Source organism: Theropithecus gelada, chromosome 15 (assembly GCF_003255815.1).
Source record: "Theropithecus gelada isolate Dixy chromosome 15, Tgel_1.0, whole genome shotgun sequence".
Lineage (NCBI taxonomy): Eukaryota > Metazoa > Chordata > Mammalia > Primates > Cercopithecidae > Theropithecus > Theropithecus gelada.
In genome coordinates, this window is record NC_037683.1 from 15092250 (window position 1) to 15116534 (window position 24285).

General features: G+C 53.0%; 1 protein-coding gene across 3 annotated transcripts; it reads right to left on the reverse strand.

Moving 5' to 3' along the window:
- Nucleotides 1-1887: 1887 nt before the first annotated feature.
- Nucleotides 1888-24285, reverse strand: LHX2 (LIM homeobox 2). 3 transcript variants are annotated; one of them, XM_025359694.1, is made up of 5 exons: nt 23430-24285; nt 21730-21932; nt 20386-20789; nt 14596-14801; nt 1888-2767 (listed from the first exon to the last, which is right to left on the reverse strand). In XM_025359694.1, exons 1-5 carry the CDS (start codon nt 23547-23549, stop codon nt 2480-2482), a joined length of 1221 nt encoding a protein of 406 aa, XP_025215479.1. In that variant the 5' UTR covers nt 23550-24285; the 3' UTR covers nt 1888-2479. The 3 variants fall into 3 exon arrangements, with proteins under 3 accessions (XP_025215479.1, XP_025215480.1, XP_025215478.1); XM_025359695.1 differs by having other exon boundaries at nt 14596-14794; nt 20382-20789; XM_025359693.1 differs by having other exon boundaries at nt 20386-20813.

Consider the following 24285-nt stretch of genomic DNA (forward strand, 5'->3'; position numbering starts at 1 on the left):
TGCGTGTGTGTCTGTGGGCACCCGTATGAGTTGCTGGGGGTAACTGGCGTCACGGTGTCTGTCTGTCTGCAGTCCAGGCCCTCTGCTTGCATTCCCTCGCGGAGTCATCAGTGGCAGACAGATTCCATGACCCCATCTGGCAGGTAGAAAAGTTGAGGTTCTGAACCCCCTTGCTTGGATGAGTGACTATGAACATGTGTCTGCTTGAGGGTAAGAGCCTTTGATCTGAGGGCACAGACCTGGCTCAAATCTTAGCTCTTCCACCACTAGCTGTAAGTTGGCTAATCTTGCTAAGTCTCCTGAATTCATTCAGCGAAAAATGTATTGATCAAAAACAGATTTTTTTAAATAGGAGCTATCTTGGGAGAGACTGAAGGAAGCGGCCCTGAGGGAGACTTTTGGGTGGTGAAAGTGTCCTACACCTTGATTTGGGTGGTAGTTAAATGGGTGTGTTCGTTTGAAAGACACTACAAGCTGTTCATTACAAATGTGTGTACACTGTATATGCAACATAAAAGTTTACAAAAATTTTATTGGGCTCCTACTGTTTGCCAGACATTATAACAACAACAATAGTTTTTTTGGTTGGGGTGTGTGTGTGTGCGCGCGTGCGTGCGCGCACGCAATGCACTTGGGGTTTTTAAAAAACATTTCAGAAAGTGAGTCAGTCTGGGCTTGAAGCACACTCAGCCCATTCCTGCCCCACTCCCTCCCTCCACCCTGTCCCAACAATGATGGCAGAGGGAGGAGGAGAGAGAGACTCCAGTCCTGGACTGGATGGTACTTCTGCCACTCTTGCCTGGCTGTTTCCTCCTGACAGTGGCCATGATTTTCCATCTGGATGATCAAGTTGGTGGAGTCATTGCAGGGACATTTGGGTGGGTAACGGCTGACATCCAGTGAAGCTGGTAGCAGAGTACTCCGAAGCAGGGCTCACAGTGAGAGATGAGGGGTGTCAGATGTCTGGGGGACAGACACCACACCTGCTTGGTGCATTCAGCAATGCCAGAGGATGCCTGGATACACACATTCCTGCTGTCCACCTGCGGAGTCCTCACATCACCTATCTGTCATTTACTACAATGCATCGAGCCCTACTCTATGTCAGGCCTTCTGCTGGGCCCTTCAAGACATCTTACCTTTGCCCCCACTACAACTGCCGCGCAAGGGTCATTCCTTCATCTCATAGCTGAGGAAACTGACGCCCAAAGAAATGAAACGACTTCCTTCAGCTCACCCGGCTCAATAGTATGAATTCCAACCTCATTCTGCCTGGCTCCAACCCTCCCTCCTCTCTGGGTGTGTCTTTTCTCTGGGTTTCTGAGATTCCCTGAAATTTTAGGAAAGGAACAGAATTCATTTGCTTTTGCCCTCTCTGGCGATTTTCAGATTTTGTGTCATTAGGAAAACCGGAGCTTAAGCTGCCCTTTGGTAACTGCGTTCACTACTCATAGGGAAAAGCTGCAGGTTTTTCAGGAGGCCTGCCTCATGGCCTGACATGCCTTCCAGCCCAGCCAGGAGCAGAAAAGAGCCTCCGACTTCTGCATCACGAGCATCTGGCAGGGTGTGCTCATTAAATATTTGAAAGAATGAATGAATGAATGAATGAATGAATGAAGACTTTGCATATCCTCCACTTGAGGACATATCACACCCTGTTAAGATATCTTTTGTCTGTCCTGTGTCACCACTCTGATTCCTTGAGAGCAGGAACTGGATCTCTGTCTTTGCATCTCCGTAATCTGTCCAAAGCCTGGCATAAGACAGGAGCCCCAGGAATATGTGATGAAGACGTGAAGACCTAGAATTTATCTCTGGGCTTCGGTAAAACTCTTAGGTCCTGTGAATTTCACACCCAACCAAATGGCAGCAGGACCAAGTAGTTTCGATAAGTGGTTTTATTACTGGTTAGATTTTACAAATTCTGATATTCGAACAGACTTCCACCTTAAAATTCTAAAACAACAAAGCGACCGTTGGAGGGGGTTTGATTTTTCCTTTTTTTTTCTTTTTTTCTTTTTTTCTTTTTAGGACTATTCAAAGTAACAAACTTTTTTTTGTTGTTTTTTGTTTTTTACATTTTTGCTCTGGTCATAAATATACAGAGAAAAAGAGGGAGAGAAAAATGAACAAGTCATCCAAAGTATGGAGATAAAACAGTATTCCTAAGGCACGTGGCAGTCTTTGAAAATACAGAAGCTCTAGCCAACTTAAATTATTTGTTGTTTTTCCTCGCTCAGTCCACAAAACTGTACAGTGACACAAATGTTGTGTTGCAGGTAGATCTTCCAAGTTGCTCCTCGGTCCACACCGCTGCATTAGCCGGGTGCACACTTGTTTTTTTTTTCCTCTGTTTCCAGGCGAGATCCTAAAATGTGGTTAGTTAGTTGCTCAAAGCCTCTATTTTAAAATACACTTGGAATTCAACTAAAGATAATTTCTTTTTTAAAGAAATTGTGGGGTGGGAGGGTGCGAGTCATTAGAAAAGGTTGGTAAGAGTCGTTTGTGAGGGGCTGTGAGGCTCATGGCCCTCCAGGTTGCCAGGCACAGAAGTTAAGACGGACGTCACAGTTGGCAGGGTGGGGCTAGTCAAGTCTGTCAGGGTGGTGGGCGTGCTGGAGGGGCTGAGGGAGGCGTTGGAGAGCTCCGAGGCCGGGCCCGATGGCGTCCCTGTCTGCAGCGCCGTGTCTGTCGACTTGTCCACGCCCGTGTTTTCCTGCCGTAAGAGGTTGCGCCTGAACTTGGCTCGGGCGTTCTGGAACCAGACCTGCAGGGGACGACAGGGAAGGACTATTGAGCAGAAGGCAGGCAGAGCATACCCCCGACTGCTTCACTCAGAGCTCTGCTGCCTCTGGGGACACTAATCTGCGTTTTGCGAAGAGGATCCAAAAAGTCAGGTTGGAGATGTTTTGCTTTTTGGTTTTTTTTGTTTTTGTTTCTGTTTGGAGACAGGGTCTGGCTCTGTCCCCCATATTGAAGTGCAGTGGCACAGTCTCAGCTCACTGCAGCTTCAAACTTCCAGGCTCAAACGATCCTCCCACCTCAGCCTCCTGGGTAGCTGGGGCTATACAGGTGAGCATCACCGGCCCCACAAACTTTTTAATTTATTTTTTGTAGAGACGGGGTCTTGCAACGTTGCCCAGGCTGGTCTCAAACTCCAGGTTTCAAGCGATCCTCCTGCCTCAGCCTCCTAAAGGGTTGGGATTACAAGTGTGAGCCACTGCACCCGACCCATATTTTGCTGTTAATAAAATAAAACAAAAATTTCACTTTCTCTAATGGGCTATGGCTGGGCTTCTCTTTCTGATAGGAGGTTCCAGAGCTGAGCTTTACTCCTGAATGTCACAGCCACGAGTCACGTATGGTGGCTGAGCACTTAAAATGGCATTAGACCAAATTCAACCAGTCTGCAGGTGAAAACACACAACCTATCTGGAGGCCGAATATGAAAAAAAAAAAAAAGCAGGTAGAATATCGCAATAATTTTTATATTGATGACATGTCGAAATGATAATAGTTTGGCTATACTGAGTTAAACAAAATCCATTACTAAAATTAATTTTACTTGTCTCTCTTCATTTCTTCAAGGAGGCTACTAGAACATTTAAAACTTAAAATTAAATGTGTGCCTCCAGTTGCATTTCTATCAGACACAGCAAACACACACACCAGACAAATCTTGATCCTTTTCCTAAGGGTTGTTTGAGACATTTCTTTTTTTTTTTTTCTTTTTCCTTTTTTGGCATTTGCCTTTCAGCAGACAATAAACCCCACAAGTTCTTGTTGGTAAAATGTTTTAAATGTTTCGTGGTCAGTAAGTCTGGGAATGGGATAAAGAACACATGAGAATCAGGCAATAATAATGAGTTACTAAGAATGAAAGACACAGAACCTATTCCCCATCATCGGTTGGAGAAGCCGCCAGGTACCCTGGGCCACTGGGTCCCAGGTCTCAGGGTGGAGGTGGGTGGAGGTAGGCAGCGTGGGAACAGCAGCCAAATTAAAGCGAGGCCAGGGAAGTTGAAACCGGCAGAGTCTCTCTCCTGACCTGCTGCATCCCGTACCGGCTTATGAGGGACGTGCGGCAGGGCTCGGAGCTGGGGCTGAGCTCGGTGCGAAAAGAATGTCAGTGAGAGAACATGGGATTACTTTCATTTTTCCTTGGGCACAGACACACACGCGTCCACTCCCATATCTCTGCACACATGCCTGTATGCATTCAGGAAGACACACTGAAATTCATCTAAGGCCCGGCATGGTGGCTCAAGCCTGTAATCCCAGCACTTTGGGAGGCCGAGGCAGGTGGATCACTTGAGATCAGGAGTTCGAGACCAGCCTGGCCAACATGGTGAAAGCCCATCTCTACTAAAAATATTAAAAATTAGCTGGGCGTGATGGTGCGCTCCTGTAATCTCAGCTACTTGGGAGGCTGAGACAGAAGAACTGCTTGAACCCGGGAGGCGGAGGATGCAGTGAGCCGAGATCATGCCACTGCACTCCAGCCTGGGCCACAGAGCAAGACTCCATCTCAAAAAGAGAAAAAGAAAAAAGAAATTCATCTACACAGCCAGTACCCAAGTACAACCACCCATCTAATAGCACAAACACAGAGACCCGCTGTACCCAGAGGTCCACGCAGTACTTTGGGAGGGGCTTAGGAAATCCAGGCCACTGTTGGGGGGGGGGGTGTTGAACCTTCCAAGGAAAAAGGCCCAAAAGACAGGGCCCCTTCACTTCCCTTTGCGTGAGGAAAACACCCGCCAGCAGCCTCCCCATAAAACAAAGGGCCTCAGGGCACTCTGCAGATTCTGGGGTGTCCAGTTGCGCATTTCCAGATGTCCTGCATCTGCCTTGTCTTCCCAGTGTCTCTGGCAGGAGAGGGAGGGCTGACTCCTGGCCCCACCCACCCCTTGGGACCACCCCGGCTGCAGGGGCCTGTGGCCTCCAATCCCCGTTTCTGGTGGCCTAACACAATTTGGGCTCAATTAAAAGCACATCCACGAGAATCTTGGAGTAAAGTGGAAGATCCAGACCCTGTGAAGTGGCGAAGCCAAGCTCCCTCCTCAGCGCTGGATCTTCCCAGGAAGAAGGCACATTTTCCCTGGCTCTCTGCCCAAAGAAAGCCCGTCACCCCTTCTGGGGGCTGGCAAGTAAGTACAGTGCTTCTCAGACCACCCTCGACATGCTCTCCCTGGGGTCGGGGGATCCTTCCCTTTCCCGGCCAGCACAAATCTGTAGGGGAGAGACTGTGTCCTGGTGGCCTAAGGAATAGCTGATGAAGAAAATGGATGGGGAAAGCTCCCAGAGGCTCTCAGAGGGAGGAAGTGACTTCCCCAGAGTCATGCAGATTGGGGTGGAGAAAGCCGGAGCCTTTGTGCCGCCACTTTGCCACTGTCCTGGCCTGTGTGCGTGTGACCCGTGAGCAGCCTGTGCTCTGTGCGTCTGACTCTCTGAGCAGTAGCTGGAGCGGGGAGCCTGGGTCGAGGGTGGAGGGTGCTTTGCTGGATGCTCATTTGCTCATCCATCCGGGGCTGCAAGACCTTAGGCAGGGCTGGACCCGGTTGGTTGCTGGCTGTTTGCTATTTCTCAGGCTGTTGCCCCTAACAGTGGGCTTGTAAACAATGACACCATCGTCCACAACTGCCTTCTCTGCTTTCCAGAGCTGAGGCGCTGGGAATCTGGTGGATGAAAATTCAACAACTTGATTAAAAGCCAGTCTGCTCTGGGGTTGCGTGGGGTTTGTTCTTCGTGTTAAGGCAGGGCTTCACTAGAATTCTCTCCCAGGTATTTCAAAAAGCCCACTCCTGAGAGGTGGATGGGGGCAGGGACCCTGTCTATGCTATCTTCATATCCCCCGGCACATGGCAGACACTGGCAGGGATTAAGAATCAGTAATATGTAGTCATAGGAATGGCTGACATGTATGTACCTTTTACTACGTGCCAGGCCCCATGCCACCCTCCAGCATGCACTGTGACAGGTTATTCCCATGAAAAGCCAAGTAGGTGGGTTCGATTATTATTATTCTCATTTTATAGATTTATTTACTGTTATTATTATTATTGTTGTTTGAGACAGAGTCTTGCTCTGTCACCCAGGCTGGAGTGCAGTGGCGCGATCTCGGCTCATTTCAACCTCTGCCTCCCAGGTTCAAGTGATTCTCTCCTGCCTCAGTCTCCCGAGTGGCTGGGATTACAGGTGCCCGCCACCACACCTGACTAATTTTGTTTTTTCTTTTTCTTTTTTTTTTGAGATGGAGTCTTGCTCTGTCGCCCCCAAGCTGGAATGCAGTGGTGTGATCTCGGCTCACTGCAATCTCCACCTCCCGAGTTCAAGCGATTCTCCTGCCTCAGCTTCCCAAGTAGCTGGGATTAGAGGCACCTGCCACCATGCCCGGCTAACTTTTTGTATTTTAAGTAGAGACGGAGTTTCACCATGTTAGCCAGGCTGGTCTCAAACTCCTGACCTCAGGTGATCCGCCCACCTCAGCCTCCCAAAGTTCTGGGATTATAGGCGTGAGCCACCGCGCCTGCCCTCACTGTATAGATTTAAAAACCAGAGAGGGTCAGAGTGGTGAAGTCACTTGCCAAAGGTCACACAAAGGGCAACCTGAGACTTAGGACCATTTGCCCTAAAAGAGTCCATGCTCTCCCTGCCACATGGTCCTGACGGAGGTAGCAAGCCCATGAATGAGTGAATAAATGAATGAATAAACAGAGAAGCAACTATGGTGCAGTGGAAAGAGCAGCTTCCAGTCCTGGGACTGCCACGTGACCTCGGGTTTGTCCCTCATCTCTGGACCTGCCTCAGTTTCCTCACTTGTACAACAAGAGGGTTAGACCACATCATATGGCTCTCAGGGTTCTGACCAGCTGGCATTCTTAGGCAGCCACAAGCAACAAGGTGTGATCTGCCCCACCCACCCATCTTCTGAAACTGACAGGCCTCTCTTTTCACATGCCTCAAGTTCTCTGGACTGTGTGTCTGGGACAACAAGGCCAAGTTCACACAGAGAATCATCAGGACACAACTAACACCAGGCCAGGGGTGCCCCAGCCTGGTGCACAGTAGACCTCCAATAAGTCCTGGGTAGATGAAGAAGCACATGTTGCTTCTTGCCCCCTTCCCAGGCACTACCTGGCCATGCAAGCTGTGTTTTGCCTCACAAACCTCCTTCCCCAGAATTCTTTCATCAAGAAAGCCAGGAGGGCCAGTGGGAAACCCATTTTGCCCCAGCAAATCCCCACCTGGGATGCTAAGGAAATCAGCCAAAAGATGAAAGCTTCATGCCCATCATGGCATTTTTAATAACATCAAACTAATGGCTGCATCCAAAGTGTCCACTCAGATGCGGCAAGTGGGAGTCATGACACAGCCACTCCACGATGCCACAGGGGAAATGTCTTGTGATGGCTGTTAGGTGAAAAAAAAGGATAAAAAAATTATGTCCTCTGGTATTGTCCCTTCATAAAGAAAATAATAATGATGAATACTATTCCCCATGAAGTACCAGACATCTTTCTTTGTTGTTGTTTTTTTTTTTTTTGAGATGAAGTCTCTCTCTGTCGCCCAGGCTGGAGTACAGTGGTACGATCTCAGCTCACTGCAACCTTTGCCTCGCAGGTTCAAGCTATTCTCCTGCCTCAGCCTCCCAAGTAGGTGGGAATACAGGCATGAGCCACCATGCCTGGCTAATTTTTTACATTTTTTAGTAGAGACAGGTTTCACCGTATTAGCCAGGATGGTCTCCATCCCCCGACCTTGTGATCTGCCCACCTTGGCCTCCCAAACTGCTAGGATTACAGGTGTGAGCCACCGCACCCGGCCTTTTTTTTTTTTTCCCCCAGACAGAGTCTAGCTCTGTTGCCCAGGCCAGAGTTCGATGGCACGATCTGCCTCACTGCAACCTCCCTCTCCCGAGCTCAAGTGATTCTCCTGCCTCAGCCTCCTGAGTAGCTGGGATTACAGGCATGTGCCACCACATCCGGATAATTTTTGTGTTTTTAGCAGAGGTAGGGTTTCTCCATGTTGGCCAGGCTGGTCTCAAACTCCTGACCTCAAGTGATCCACCTGCCTTAGCGTCCCAAAGTGCTGGGATTACAGGCGTGAGCCACTGCGCCTGGCCTCTTTTCTTTTCTTTTTCTGAGACAGGGTCTCACTCTGTTGCCCAGGCTGGAGTGCAGTGTGGTGCGATTAAAGCTCACTGCAGTCTCCACCTCCTGCCTCAGCCTCCTGAGTAGCTGGGACTATGGGAACATGCCATCACTCCTGGCTAATTCTTATATTTTTTGGTAGAGATGGAATATCACTATGTTGCCCATGCCGGTCTCAAACTCCTGGGCTCAAGCAATCTGCCCACCTCTGTCTCCCAAAGTGCTGGGATTACAGGCGGGAGACACCACACCCAGCCAGCACCGGGCATTTTATAAGCAAAGTCCTAAGCATTTTACACATTAACTCATTTGGTCCTTATAATGACCCTATGAGGTAGATGTGAATATTATTGCCAATTTGCAGGAGTGGAGACTGTGTGCCTCTTACTGCACAGCCAGAATTGAGATGTGAATTCCAACAGACTGGTTCTATGCCCTTAGCCACTACTTAACCTCTAAATTACACACTTTAATTATTGGATTCCTGTGCTCTTAGAAGGGTAAGGCTTTTTTTCTCTCTCTTTTTTTTTTTTTCTGTTTTTCCTAGTTTTCTAAACTGTTGGTATGGCAGTTCTAGCATTTTGGAAACTTTTTTTTTTTTTTTTTTTTTTTTGAGACGGAGTCTTGCTCTGTCGCCCAGGCTGGAGTGCAGTGGCCAGATCTCAGCTTACTGCAAGCTCCGCCTCCCGGGTTTACGCCATTCTCCTGCCTCAGCCTCCCGAGTGGCTGGGACTACAGGCGCCCGTCACCTCGCCCGGCTACTTTTTTGTATTTTTTAGTAGAGACGGGGTTTCACGGTGTTAGCCAGGATGGTCTCGATCTCCTGACCTCGTGATCCACCCGTCTCGGCCTCCCAAAGTGCTGGGATTACAGGCGTGAGCCACCGCGCCCGGCATTTTGTAAACTTTTAAAGAAGTTTTCTTTAAAGAACCAAAAGTAATAACCACTGAACTGGACATCAGAAACCCTTGGTTCCAGTCCCAGGCCTATAATCACTTTGCTGTGGTTCTTGGGAGAGTCACTCTACCTTTCTGATTCTTGATTTCCTCTCCTTTGAAATGAGAGGTTCAGGCCAAATCATCTGTGAAACTCCATACAGCTTAGGCCATCCAGGACTAGATTGGACACTCATCACTGACCTGGGTGATGGACAGGCAAGAAAAAGACCACTTTACAGGTGGGGAAACGGAGGTTCAAAGTAATGAAGTGACTTGCCCTGATATAAACCACACCTCCTCCTCAGAGAAGCCTTCCCTGACTACCTCCTTCAGCAGGTCAGGTCTCTCGTTGTACCCGTGCATTTTTCCTACCTAGCACGTCCACCATTTTATTTCTTTTCAAGAGTTAAATAAGAATTCTATGGCCAAATAAAATTTGGGAAATGTTAGATTAGACAAAGTTGAGTCTGTTCCAGATTTCTCAATGCCTGTATTGATGCTAACATGCTCTGATCTCCAAGAGAAAGACACAGTCAACCTTGAGCCTTTCCCAAACCTATATGATCTTAGAATCATTTAAAAGAAAAACACAGAGATTAATCTTAGTACCTTGTCAATTGTTTATCCCACACCTTGCTCCACAATGCCCTCTGGGTGGATGTTCCAATGGGGTCTTGTTCACCGTCTTTTTTTTTTTTCTTTTTTTGACAGAGTCTTGCTGTGTCACCCCGGTTGGAGTGCAATGGTGCAATCTCGGCTCACTGCAACCTCTACCTCCTGGGCTCAAGCGATCCTACTGCCTCAGCCTCCCAAGTAGCTGGGATTACAGGCACGTGCCACTGTGCCCAGCTAATTTTTGTATTTTTAGTAGAGATGGGTTTTACCATGTTGGCCAGGCTGGTCTTGAACTCCTGGCCTCAGGTGATCCACCTGCCTTGGCCTCCCAAAGTGATGGGATGACAGGCGTGAGCCACCATGCTCGGCCAGTCTTGTTCATTGTCTTGTTCCCCGCTGAATCCTCAGTGCCTCCAGCCTGCCCGGCACATGGCAGTCAATATATCTGTCAAACAGGTGAGTGGCCAGAGGAAAGCTAGAGTTCTCAACTTCTAAATTCTCACACAGGTTAATTATAACTAACTAGTCACCTGAAAGATGCTATTTATTTATTTATCTTAGAGACAGAGTCTTGCTCTGTTGCCCAGGCTGGAGTGCAGTGGCACAATCTCAGCTTACTGCAACCTCCACCTCCCGGGTTGTTCAAGTGATTCTCCTGCTTCAGCCTCCTGAGTAGCTAGGACTACAGGTGTGTGCCACCACGCCTGGCTAATTTTTGTGTTTTTAGTAGGGAACGGGGTTTCACCATGTTGGCCAGGCTGGTCTCGAACGCCTGAACTCAAGTGATACGCCAACTTCAGCCTCCCAAAGTACTGGGATTACAGGCGTGAGCCACCGCACCCAGCATGAAAGATGGTTTTTAAACTGTTGGTGGTTAAAATGTATTTTCTTCCAAAGGCACACCAGGGAACCCCTACGGAGACCTCTACCCACCCAAATCAATCAGCTCATCACCCGCTTCCCCAAGCTTAGGGCATCTTAATATTCTGCCTCCCTGGCCCTTCCACAGGAAGGAAGAAAAGCAACTCAGAGCGACTTCTATGTGGTGAGAAATGATCTCCATGCATTTGTTAGGCTTAAAGTCTTATAGGACCTCCGTCTAAGTGGACATTCTGTCTCCTAGTCACCTCGCCCACTGATAGTGAGTATTGTGGCTGCCATGCTGCTGCTGATGGCAAATGTGAGCACCTTTTATGTGATGAGCACTTTACTAGAGGTTTCTGCTTCCCTACCAAGACATGGCATCTGTGACCTATGCCTTCCCTCCTCTCCCACTGTTCTGCTGCACTCTGCAGCCAGATCCAATAGGAGAAAAGTCACAATCCCTCCATGTGCAATATTGGAAAGAGCTTGGGAATCAGACCAATCTGAACTTGACTCCTGGCTTCATGACTGACTAGCTGTGAGACTTAGGGCCAGGGTTCTAGACTCTCAGAACCTCAGTTTCATCATCTCCAAAATGAAGATAATCACATTTTTAAAATGTGTGCAAAGAGGGTTGCAGACTGAACTGTACCGTGTAAATGAGCGCACGAGACTGAACTGTACTGCGTAATGAGTGAATGAGATCAGCATGCCTGGGTCCTGACTCTATACTCTGTAAATTACACAGTACGTCATCTTATTTACTCTGTGCAACCACCAGTAAGGTATCCTTCTCATCCCCATTTCAAAGATAAGGAATCAGGTTCAGAGAGGATTAAAACCAGTCTGTTACCTTTCAAAGCCATACTACCAACTGCCTCACCTAAAACTGCTCCCATCCCATGTTCCCCAGATTCCCCATCAGCAGTCGGGGCACCTGCGGGCAAGCCCTACCCTGCCAATGCCTGGCTCCTGTAATCAGCAGCAAATCACCTCATCTTACTAGGTCTTAAGCTTCTCATTTGTAAAATGGGCAGAAAAATCTTAAGGTAAGGTAGACACGTGACTGGAAAGATAATGCTTTGTAAACTGCTGCATCACCATGTGCAATAAGGAATATTTGGGATTTGTGCAAATGTGGTCTGGGAAAAACGGAGAACAGTGCTACACGTATGCCTCACTCCCACTATACAGACCCTAAATGAAACTCACACTCAGACAGTCATTGCCAGATTGGCTCAAAGAAGAAAGAACTATGTCCATTGATCAGGCAGGCCTGGATTTTGATCCAGCTCTGCAGGTAACTAGCAAAGTGTGATTTGGGGCAAGTGGAGATCATTTGGGCCTCCACGTTCTCATCTGGATGGTGGGGGAAGAGGGATCATGATGCCTGGCACACAGCGTAGTTGGTCCTTCCTCTGGGCTCCCTCAGTAGGTGCCCCAACGGATCACACCATGAGGAAACTGTACATGAGTCTGTCTCTATACCTAACAGGTGAATTTCCTCAGGGCCAGGACCATGGTTTGTTCGTCTCTGTGTTCCCAGGGCCTGGTGCCAATACATATTTCATCAGATGAAAGAATAAGAGGTACCTCTCCTGGAAATCTGATTTGTTCCTAAGTCAGGTGACCAAGCCTCCTGCCTCCCCAGGGCCAACAAAGACTGGCTCTCACTGGAGATTCTGATTCAACTATGGGTACTTACTCTTCATTTCATTTAATCTGAATAACCGAGAGAGGTGTGCGCCCTAATGGTGCCCTTTCTACAGATAAGAAATCTATGGCTCAGAGAGGGTAACTAATTTGTCCAAGACACACAGCCAGAGAACCCAGCCCAGGTCTTCCTGAACCCGGTTCCATCCCCAGCTCAGGCATTAATTCGTAGAACTGCCCTCCCTCTCCTGGCGCCACTCCATAGAGCAAGTTTGTCTATGCCCAGGAGGGCTTTGAATGTGGCCCGACACAAATTCGTAAACTTTCTTAAAACATTATTATTATTATTATTATTATTATTATTATTATTTTAGCTCAACAACTATCGTTCATGTTAGTGTATTTTGTGTGTGGCCCAGAACAATTCTTCTTCTTCCAACGTGGCCCAGGGAAGCCAAAAGATTGGACACCCCTGCCACGGAGCAACTGGATTGGGGAAGGACGAAGGGTCCTACTAACCAGAGAAAAGGCAGCGCAACCCCAAGTCCTCAATCCGAACTCACCCACGGCTGAAGGGAGGGGGCGCCAAAGAGGGTCCTTGACCTAACCCCAAGAAGGCAAAGAACGAAGGAAACAGACGAGAGAGACCTGCTACCCCAGCGAGTGTAGCCATGTCCTCCATTTCACCAGGAGCCCAGGCTAGTGGGACTCGAAAGCAAAACGGACCCTGAGGGAGGGGCGGGCCCAGAGAGGCGCATCAGCATCCCATTGGCCGGCGCTCCCTCCCTCTGCTACGTCACTCAGTCCTCCCTCGCCGGAAGCCCGTCGCCCGCTCCCCGTGGGCAGCGCTGCGCAAGGGGGCGCCTCTGCAGCCTAGGGGCCCCAACTCCTGGCTCCCCCCGCAGCTGCAGCTGCGGTTGCGCCGCGTCACAGCCTCAACCGGCCCCATAAAAGGCCTTTTTTTCTTTTTTAATTTTTTTTAAGTTTCTGACAAACTCACAAGAACTGTCTTAGGACGGCTGCGCAGCCCTCCGTCTTCGTCACCTCCCAGCCCTCAATCCCGGAGACCTGGGCTGGAGGGTGGGTCAGACTGGCCTGGACTCGAATCCCACCACCTTCCCTCCTGTTGTGAGACTGTCCGGTTACTTCCTCCCTCGGTTTTCTACCCTCAAAATGTGTGTCGCTGGCACTATAACCACACGTTCTGAAGAATAAATTGGTTAAACTTGCTATAAAGGGAGGAGGCATTGTCTTGCCTTCTCTTTGTACGAATGGGGAAACTGAGGTCCAGCTACCAGAATAATTGCTCATACTAGTGAATTCATGCCAGCTAATGAATCTAGTTAATGCTATTATTGGCTACCATCCACTGAGCAAGCGTCAGGGCGCACCACAGGCACGTCATTTCAGTGGCTCTTTGGACAACTCCGCTGCATAATTTATTGTATCCATTTCATGTATGAGGAAACAGACTACAAAAAGTCAAGTGACTTGCCTAAGGCCCTAAAATGAGTAAAAGGAGGAGCTGACGGTTTGAGGTGTGGCTCACCACTCTGCCACAACTTTGGGTCATGCAGAAGCCTGAGACCTCCTCCTGTGCCTCCAGAGTAGGGTTCTTAACATCTCTGAGGGTGTGGAAATCTGGTGAAAGTTCTGGATCTTCTCTATTAAGAAGTTACCCACACATGTAAGTGCAGTTCTGCTCAGTTTCACAGGCACCCAGCCACTCCCCACCCCACCATGTCCTCTGGGCAGCCCCACCCCCACTTGCCCACCCGCGGAATCTGCCCACATACATCCCCACCACCAAACCTTGCTTCCAGGAGAGTCTGGGAGGCAGAAGATAAATCTAGAGAGATGCCTGAAGGAAGAGAGAGGGGGGAGTGAGACAGAGGCAGACAGCAAGAGAAGAGAAACTAGAGTGGGTGAGAAGCAAGAAGCAGGAGCTAACGATAGTCACCTTGGGTGGACGTCCTGGGATGGGGTGGGGCGGCCTCTAGATTTATCTGAAATGTTTGAATCTTTTATGACATGAACATGTGTAAAATGAGTGTCACTTGAATAACAAACAGAAACTAAGAATGGTCTACAAGAAAGAAAAGAGACCGAGTATGGAGACAAAGAGGATGGAGCCATACACAAACAGAAAAACAGAGAGGTCAAAACTGAAAAAGAGAAAAGCCAAAGTAAGGAAGAAAGACTGAAATACAGATAGAAAGAGGCTGGAGAGGTGAAGAAAGAGAATGAGGAAGATAAACACACAGAGAAGCAGACACATGGTGGAAGGTCCTTCCGAGGCCCACGGCGGGGGTGCAGGGTTCCACCCCGGTCCCCGGTGGTCACAGATGCCCCCACCCCTGGCCCTGGCTGACCTGGAGGACCCGCTTGGTGAGGCCCGTCTTTTGCGCGAGCTGCTTCAAGTCCTTGGCGTCGGGGTTGTGGTTAATGGCAAAGTAAGACTTCATGGTCCGAAGCTGGTGGTGTTTGAAGGACGTGCGCATGCGCTTGGTCTTCTGGCTGCTCGGGTATGGCTGGTCACGGTCCAGGTGCTCTGCGTCGTTTTCGTTGCAGCTTAGCGCTAGGGAGCAGACACAGAGCTGGTGGGTGAACTTCCTGACCCGCCCCCCATGCCAAATCCACCCTCGTCCCACCCGCGGCCAAACATTTCTATCCTTAACCCTGCTGCATGTCTGCGGCACAACGAACTGGGGACATTACCCCCATTTGATAGATGGAGACACTCTGAGGCTCAGAGAGAGTGATCCACCCAGGATCACTCTGCTAGGAACTGCAGCACTGAATCCCGGCTCTGGGAGAATCCAAAAATCATTCTGAGCCATTATGTTGTGACAATAAAAACAAAAGTAGCAGCAGCAGCAGCAACAACAACTGCTATGACTTGTTGATGGCTGAATGAACTCCAGGTGATGTGTTAAAGGGCTTTCCAGGCACATTTTCTTTAGGTACTTAAAACAATCCTAGGAGCACCAGGTAGTATTTTTCCCATTTTTACAGATGTTGAAACTGAGGCTTAGCAAGGGAAGTCACTTGACTTCTGACACAGCAGGACAAGGTCTCTGGGCCTGCACTCCTCCGGTTTCCCAAGGCACTCTAAGGATGAGTGCTTTCCGCCATCTCCCCCTACCGTGCCTGGGACTGGCATCTAGAAATTGCTGAGACAGAGACTCACGCTCGTTTTGCCACATCCAAAAGTACTGAAAGACCCCGGGCCTTGGGCACTGGGCCAAAGGTTGGAAACTGTATTTTGCAGTTTAATCCTCATCACTACCCTGTAAGATGGTTTCCCCGTTGAACAAATGGATCAAGTTAGGCTCGGGGAAGTTCAGAGATCTGCGCAGTCCACAGAGAGTGCCGCAGTGGAAGGCGAGGGAAGTCCGAGGCAGAAATAAACATGTAGTAGACACCGGTGGTGTGTGTTTGGCTTTACAAATGTCACTGTACATCATTACCGCTCAGAGAGGTGGCTATTCCCATTTTAGAGATGTGGAAACTAAAGCTAAGGGAAATGAAGCAACTTGTACACAGCCACACCACCGGTAACAGGCTAGATTGATCTTGATGTGTTGAGCCTAGATTGAGCACTGGAGTTCTCCTTGTTTTCTTCCACTACACCGCGAAGGGAGGAGGGAGCCTGTCCCTATCCACAAGGGGCCTCATGGGGGCCAGGCTGCCAATGTCTGGCTGGCATTGGGGGTGGGAAATATGGGTAAAACCCTGGGTCTCAGAAAATTGCTCAGCCACTTGGCAGCTGATGGGGACCTGCAGGACCCCTCCCAAGGTCCCCTCCTCACCTCCAGAGCCATGCCACACTTAAGGTCTTGCCTTGGGGTAAGCCTCCAAAGGGGTGTACATTCAGTCCGCCTAAAGTGGGGAACTGAGAAGGTATCTTGTGTCCTTATTACATACCCATAACAGAGCTCTAGATTTAGTAAATGAAAATACAGGTTGCCCAGTTAAATATAAATTTCAGAAAAATAATAAATAATGTTTTAGTGTAAGCACGTCCTAAATATTGCAAGGGACATGCCTATACTAAAAATGTGTTTGTTGTTTACCTAAAATTCAAATACTACAGGTGACACAGCTATGCTAAAAAATTGTCATTTACCTAAAATTCAAATATTACACGGGACACTTATACTACACATTCCAAATTTATTCGTTATTTTTCCAAAATGCAAATATTGCCAGGAACACTTACACTAAAAATGTATTTGTTATTTACCCAAAATTCAAATTTAACTGGGGATCCTGCATTTTGTCTGGCCACACTACCTCCAAAGAACTTTTACTCTGCGGGTGACCTCCCCCTTCCCCTGCCCAGATAGGGAACAGTCCCTGGCAGAGAGAATTTGCAAGATACAGGTCTTGCCCCTGCCTTTGGAGCTGTTAGCTAGGGGCTACACCTCCTAGGGGCCTCTTTCCACCCGCACTCAGGAACCCTCACCCCCGGGGCTGCATTCCCACAGAGAGCACGCCCAGAGTGAAGAGCGGGGGGTCCGGCAATTTAAAGGGGATCAGAGGATGCCTCTGAACCTGATCCACCAGAACTGCTTGGAACCCGCTGAGGTGAGCAACCCTTTTCTTTCCCCCAGTCCCCAGCTCCACTGGGGGTGGGGCAGGCCTCCCTACGGGGTATCTTTGGGCCCATCCCTTCACCGAGCCCCCGCCTGGGCCTGGCTGCTGTTAATGAGCTCCGTGGGGACCCCGGCGCCCCCATGGGCCCAAGGGACCTGCCCTGAGTGCCGCCTAGGTGGGGTAGTGGTGTGGGGGAGGGGGACAGAAAGGGCAGAGAAAGGAGAGAAAAGACAAACACAGAAAGGGAGAATGGAGGAAGAGAAAGAGAGAGGGGGTAGGGACGGAAGATGGACAGAGCCAGGAAAAAGAGAGGAGAGACAGAGGAAAAGAAAGCGAAGGAGCCGGGAGAACGGGAGAGCGACAGCTACAAAGACAGCAAGAAATAGACAGTGAGAGCGGAGGGGAAAGCGAGTCCCGGAAACAGGCGCAGCTTGTGGCGAGGGTCCGGTGGCCGAGCTGAATCCCGAGGCTCCAGGAGACCTGGTCCCTGCCGGGGAGGCCTTTTCTGAAGCCGTTACTGGCGGGGGAGTGGTGAAAAGGGGAAAGAAGAGGAGTGGAGAAAAAAGGAAAGGAGTCGGTCCTAAGTAGCGAGGCCGAGGCCGGCCAGAGGCGAGGGCAGGGGGTGGCGGCGGGGGAGGCAGACGTGGGGCCCAGGTTTGGCCGGCGCCCCGAACCCCCTCACTCCCGCCTCCAGTGCCCGGGGGCGGGTCGAGATTCCCCAGGATCGGATCCGGGGAGGAGCGAGGGGCCGAGGGGAGGGGGAGGACCCGGGCTTTCTCTCTCCTTTTTTTTTTTTTTTTCCTCTCAATTAGGCCGATTCAATGGAGCTAAAGAGCTCGTAAAATCATGAATAATTTACTCGTGATCTGTTATTAACCCATCGGGTTTCGAGCTCTTGTCGCTGGGACTGAACCTGTAATCAAATCTGACTTCGCCTCATTTTACTAAAGACGAGATTGTAGGTTCAATTGTCTAAATAATGGATTGGAATCAAATCAGTAATTACGCCGCCAGGCACACACACACAAAAAGCTGGGGCTGGGGGAGGCTGGGCGTCCGGCCGGTCCGCGCGGGACTCCCGCGGCCGCGGCGCGCAAACCCAGGCGCAAAGTGCGCGGCCCAGGCCCCTCGTCCGCTCCTGCCGCCGTTCCCGCGCCCCCAGCCCGCTGGCAGCGCCGCCCGGGGTGGGGGGAGGTTTCCGTTCCACACGGGCCCGGGCCCGAGGGGCTGCGGGAAGAGGCCGCTGCGGCCCCGCCCCGGAAGGACTTTCCGACCCCGCGGCCCGCGGCTCTGCTGTAAGCCCAGCGCTGGCCGCCCCGACGGCGCCCCCTCCCCACTAGGCCCCCAGCTCGCCGCCCTTCAGTAAGGTGACGCCGCGCCTTGGAGGGACTGTTCCCAGAGCAAGAGGCTTTGCAAGGGGTCCGCGTGACTGGGCCACTGGATGTGGGACACTGCCACAAACAAGCTCGTGTCCCCGCGGTCGGAACGCTGCACGCACACGCACAAGACCCACGCCCGCACACCGTCCACGATCGCACCCTCCAGGGTCCCCGCTTTCCAGTCCTAACTGCCCCGCGGCCCACACTGCGGCTATTTCTCTCCTGCCAGTGCGGTAGGGGAGAGAAGGGCGGACGCCAGACCTAGGAAGGCTGGGCTGGGCCCCAAGAGGCCGGGGAGGTCCCCCCTTTCCCCAGCGTAGTCCCGTGAGCCCCGAAAGAGTCAGCCGCATAGCCACGGCTGGCGCACCGAACGCCGTTTCTCCCAGGACTAGGAGCCCCGGGCAAGGTCGGAGAGGAGGGCACGGAAACAAACAGGGACACACAGAGACAGAGATAGAGAGAAAGGACGGAGGGAGCGGAAAGGAAAAAAAGAGAGAGGGAGGCCAGAGAGAAAGTGAGATGGCTGAATGGAGGGTGTCTCTTGTAGAGGTTAAACAAGGCTTGAAATTCAGCCTCCAGCCCATCTCGCTGGGGGAAACGGCGGCTGAACAGCAAAAAGCAGAAATAACTCTCTGTACCTTCTACTCTCTTTTTGCACAATCCTAAACCTGGCGCCGAACCTGCGTGCCCAGGAAAACAATACAGCTCCCCAGCCACCAGGTGCCCTGGAGCCGAGCCCCGCGAGGTGCTTCCGAGTGGAAGTTGACCCCACTTGATAAATAGAAGCGGCTTGGTTTGGGGGGAGCCGGTCTGAACTCGGTTTTGTCTTTTTTTTTCGGGGTGGTAGGAGATTAGGGATGGAAGTTCCAGAGAGCCACATCTGTGCTAGTGCCGTCAGCAAATCTTAGATCCGCGCCACCGACCGGCCTACTGCTGCTTCACCATTCACCAAACTGGGGACTGCGTTTTCCTCCCAGTTCCGCACGCAGACACACGCCCCATGATCCTCCAACAAGCGATTTCGTTGGAGCGAACGGGGACACCCCCATCCGCCCCTCATTTCCCTCCATATTCAACTCAGATTCTTTAAGATGAAAATAACTGACTTCTTCCCGCCGTAGCCCCCTCTGGACAGTCTTGGGTTTGTTTTTGTTTTTGTTTTTTCCACTTGTGCATTAACTAAAGGGAAAAGGAGGAAGGACACAAAATCTCCAAATCTAATTCTGTTGCAAACGAAAGAAAGAAAATAATTGCAAATAAACTCTAGTTCGGAAGCCCGGAGAGTCATAAACCTTTCCGGGCCTTGCAGACTTCGGGCAGATGTTGACGGCTCATTTGCCGGGACTCAGAACCTCTGCAGCTGTCCTGAGCAGGGAGGGGCGCGGGAGGGGGCAGAGCTTCTCCGGGAATGGCCTGAGGTTCAAAGACGCCGGAAATCCGAACCGAGCCCCCCACCTCACCCCACCCCACTCCATCCCGGCGCGAGGCCAGGCCTGCTCGGGTCTCGTCCCGCCCGGGCGCCCGCTTCCGAGGGTCGCGGCCCTCACCCCAGCAGGCGCCAGGAAACTCGGAGGAAGGAGCCCGGGAAAACTGAGACCTGGCTTTAAAGGAGGATCGGGCCGAGCAAAAGGACCCGCAGCCTTTGCTTTCCTGAGTTCTCCAAGCCCGAGATCCCCAAGCCTGCCGCCCTTGGGACATTTCACGCCGTCAGGCGGCACACCAGGCCGAGCTCGGCGCCCCTGGTCACAACCAGCCCTCTCTCGGGACCCTCGCCGCCCTGCCTTTTTCCTTCGCCGCCCTGCCTTCGTCGCCACAGCTCCCCGCCCTCAGCCGCGCCAACCCGAAGCCTGTTTGGTGTCAGCGCCGCCTTGCTTTCTCCATCCCTACACTTCCTGCCCAGCAAAGTGGGGCAAAGGCCCAAACCAAAAAGCCATCTCCAAAAAAAACAATGTATCAGAGACAAGGCCCTGCACCCGGGGCAGCAAGGGACCACTGCACCCTCTCCTCCCGCTCCAGCCGAGGACGCAAAGGCTGGAAGCCCAGGGGGCTAACGTCCCTTCTGCAAGGCCTTCCGGTGCTTAAGGCTCGCTATTTGCCCAGCATACATTCACTCCAGCTCCCGGCCGTCCAGGCCGCGCACTTTCCCCCAACCCTACGGGGGCGTTCCGCGCGCCACGCACTCACCAGCGTTGTAGGCCGCCAGATCTGCACCAGGGCCCGGGCTCTTGCGCTTCCTCGGCCGCCCCTTCTGCACAGTGCCCACACCATTGTAGTAGGGAAGACCCAGAGGGTTGGCCCCTGCTGCGCCTAGCCCCGCGCTCTTGGCTGCCGCGGCTGCAGCGGCCGCCGCTGCCACGTCAGCGTGGTTGAAGTGTGCGGGGTACTCGCCCTGCAGCAGCGCCTCGAAGTGCAAGCGGCAGTAGACCAGGCTGTCCTTCATGCCGAAGTGATCGCCCGTGGTCAGCATCTTGTTACACGTGGTGCACGTGAAGCAGTTGAGGTGATAAACCAAGTCCCGAGCGCGCATCACCATCTCCGAGGCCGAGATGCCCAGGTGGCAGCGGGCGCAGCGCTGCACAGAGAACCGCCTGTAGGGACCATGGAGGGAGGGGCTGTGGGAACACACGGTTGGGTACCCCCCTTTTCCTCCTCCAGGTGCCGCTGCTACTGCGGTGGGCAATCCCCTCCTCAAGATGGACAACCCGGCCTTTATTTGGAGGATGGGGCGGGGGAGAGAGAACTAGATTTTGACCCAGGCCTGGTCCTGCCCTAAAATAGTTTCCCTTGACACACTCATGCCTACAAAGACTTCTACTTCACCCAGAGTCTCCGCAAGCCCTAGGAAAGCCTTTACCTGGGAGTGGAGGGAGACACTTACCACTTATCCCTTTCTCAACCTTTACTCCTCCCTCCAAACCAGCGCCTGGGAATCCTACTGACTTTTGTAATTTGGAAGAAACACAGAGACAGGGAAAGAGAGACAACAGAGAGAATATACATAGATCTTAACCCTAAAACTGGGGAGAAGGAGAAACAGGGAACTTGGAGTCTGCTAGTGATTCTGGTTCTTTGATCTTGGCCAGCTTTCACTCCCATTTTCTCAAAAGACCTGGAAATGCACCCACTCCCACAGCTCTCCTTCCAACTGTGTTTCTGTCCAGCTTGGGCTGCCTAGGTTTAGGGGTGCCTGTTTCTATAACCTCAGATTAACTCAAGAAACTTCAAAGAGAGAGGGGAGCAAGGATCCCAACTCAAGCTTTTTTGTGGTCTGAGCTCCGAGGGGGCGGGCAGCTTCTGCTTTTTTTCGGGTTCTCTTACTTTGTAGACCTTTCCAAGAGCTCCCCAAATTGCTGCTTTAAAAGGTTATCACCCAATTTGTGCTGGCTTGGAGAAGCTGGGGCGGGGCGGGGGGGAGTCCTGAGTAGTGAACCCTCTCCTGGGACTAAAGGGAAAGGAGAGGGCCAAACTGTAAGATTGTGCCTGAGACTGGGGGGAGGGGTCCTGAGGGGCAGTTGGGTGGGGGGCTACCTGTAGTAGTCTTCCTTGCAGTAGATGCTACCGTCTTTGCTGAAACAGGTGAGCTCCGACTCCAGGTTGAGCTTGCACTCGCAGCACTTGAGGCAGCGCATGTGCCACTGCTTGTCCACCGCCAGCAGGTAGTAGCGGTCCGAGATCTTGCCCCCGCAGCCAGCGCACAGCGCTGCGCGGTCACTGCTGATGGACGGCATGGTCTGCGAAGGGAGGGAGGCGGAAGACGGCAGCGCCTGCGTCAGCCAGCGGCCCCTCCGCCGCCGCGAAACTGGCACCCACAGCTCCCTCTGTGGCCTCGGCTAGCCCTGAACGCGGAGGGGGCTGCCAGGGCATGCGGCGGGCTTCCCCCCACCCCAAAAGGCCCATTTTCATTTCTGGGCGGTTTAGAACCCAGGCCCGCCAGCGCAGCCCTAGCCTGCCACCGGCCCAGGCCGGGATCCTGGCCTAAATGGCTCTCCTGCTTACCTCTCTCCCTTCCAGTCCTCCCTGTCCTTTCCCCCAAAATGCTCGGGCTGTGTTTAGGGACCAGGACAGCTACTCCAGTCAAGCCCTCCAAGAGCTTTCCCCAAACTGTTTCTTAAATGAGCCGGGGGGCGGGGGGTAAGGTGACCATTAAGTTACCCTCCACACAGACTCCTCTTTGGAGAGACAGCAGAGTTCCTGGGCCCCAGCTCCAGTGATCCCTGGATCCTTACGCCAGAGGTTAAGGCCAGGACAAGTCAGCCAACTTCTGGCTCCTCTGCCACACAGGCTGGGGCCCTCTTGGGTTCAGGGATGAGGTGAATGGGGTGCAGGGACACCCTCAAAGTCCCTGGGTGAAGGACAGGTTCAACCCAAATCCTCCCCTATCCAAACTGACCAGCAGAGAAGGTCTAACCGAAGAAGGGCTCGGAGGCTGGGAGGCCACTGGGGCCGCTGGTCCTGCTCCCGAAGCAGAGAAGCTTCTCCCGTGCTCCCCACCTCCGCGGCCTCCTAAAGGTCACTTCTGGGCCCGCTACTTGGGCAGTGTCTGCTCCTCTGGCCCCCAGGGAGGTCTGAGGCGAGGAACTGGCTATTTGGGGCTAGGCCCGCGGAGCCAGGTGTAGAGATCCGAATGGAGTCTCCTTCGGCGAGGGCCAGGCCAGAGCCTGAACTCCCAGCCCTGACCTGGCTAAGTCTGACCAGTCAAAGGTCTGGGGACGCGAACAACGACAAATGTTGGCCCCGAAGGCTTCGGTCTCCGAAACCGCGCAGGGGGTTGAGGGAGATCCCCGATTGCCGGAAAGCCGAGAGCGGCCCAAGCCGGCTGGAGCCCCAGTGCTCCCGGCTGGTTCGCCTTTCCCTGGCGCCGCCCGCGGCGCCGCCAGCAACCGGAGCCGAGAGGTGGAGGAGAGCGCGGGGCTGTCGACCCCGGCGCCCGGCAAGGTGAGAAGGAAGCTGCCCTGGGCCGCGGATGGGACTTCGCTTCCACTTCCGAAGAAACGCTCCCCTCTACCCGCCAGGGCGGAGATTTCGGTTTCAACCTTGTTTCCCTTCTCCGTCCCAGCAGCCGGGTTTCCCCTGAACCGGGAGCCACCGGCTTTGCATTCTGACCGAGGATCCCCAGCACCCAGTCCCGTGCCGCACGAAGGACGCTCCCCAAACTTCGGGGAGCAGAGGCGCTGACTGGCCCGGCCCCATCCCAGCTCTCAGCCCCGACCCCACAACCGCGCGCCTACCGTCTCGGTGTCGCCGCGGTCGATGGCGGAGCTGATGGCGGGAGCCTCGCTCTTGGCCCTGCGGTCCATCTCGTCGATGACCCCGTGCACCTCGGGGCCCGACAGACTGTGGAACAGCATCGCGGCGGGACCGGCGGGGCCGGGGGCGCGGCTCCTCCGAGGGAGGGCTTGCCCCCCGCCTCAGCTGCCTGGCGCTCCTGGCGCTAACGGGCCCGGTGCATCGCCACCGCGGCCCCGGCCCCGCCCGAGCTCGGCTGCGCCCCCAGGCCGGGCTCCGGGCCCCGGGCGCCCGCGGGGCAGGACGCCTCCAGCCGAGGCGCGGGGGCAGCTACATTGCGGGGCGCCTGGGCGACGGCGCCAAAGCCAGGGTCACAAGGGCACGGGGCAAGCGGGGCGGGGGGAGCAGGAGACTAGGGCAGAGGTCGGCGCCCGCCGCGGGCGCTTTCACGCCGCGGGCATCGCCCGCCCGGCTTCGGCGCCCGGGGCGCAAAGCAGGGGCGCAAACTCTGCCCAAGGCGGCGACGGCTGGGGTCGGGGTTCACCCAGAAGCTGCTAGGTGCCCGCGGCGGCCCAGCTGCCTGGACCCCTCCCCTCCCTGGGGTGCGCCCCCAGCCCAAGGCGACCCTCTTGGGCGCTGAGTCGGCGACTGGAGTAGGGGTTTCTCTGAAGCCTGCGAGCCGAGCCGAGCCACCGGGAGAATTGAAGAGGAGGAGGAAGAGGAGGAGGAGGCGGCGGAGGAGGAGGTGGAGGAGGAGAAAAAAGAGGAGGAGCAGAGTGGGAGGAGGAGCCGCCGGCCGCGGGCCCAGCCGCGCGCAATGCTCTCCAAGCGCGCGCCTAGCCCAGCCCCGGCTCAGCA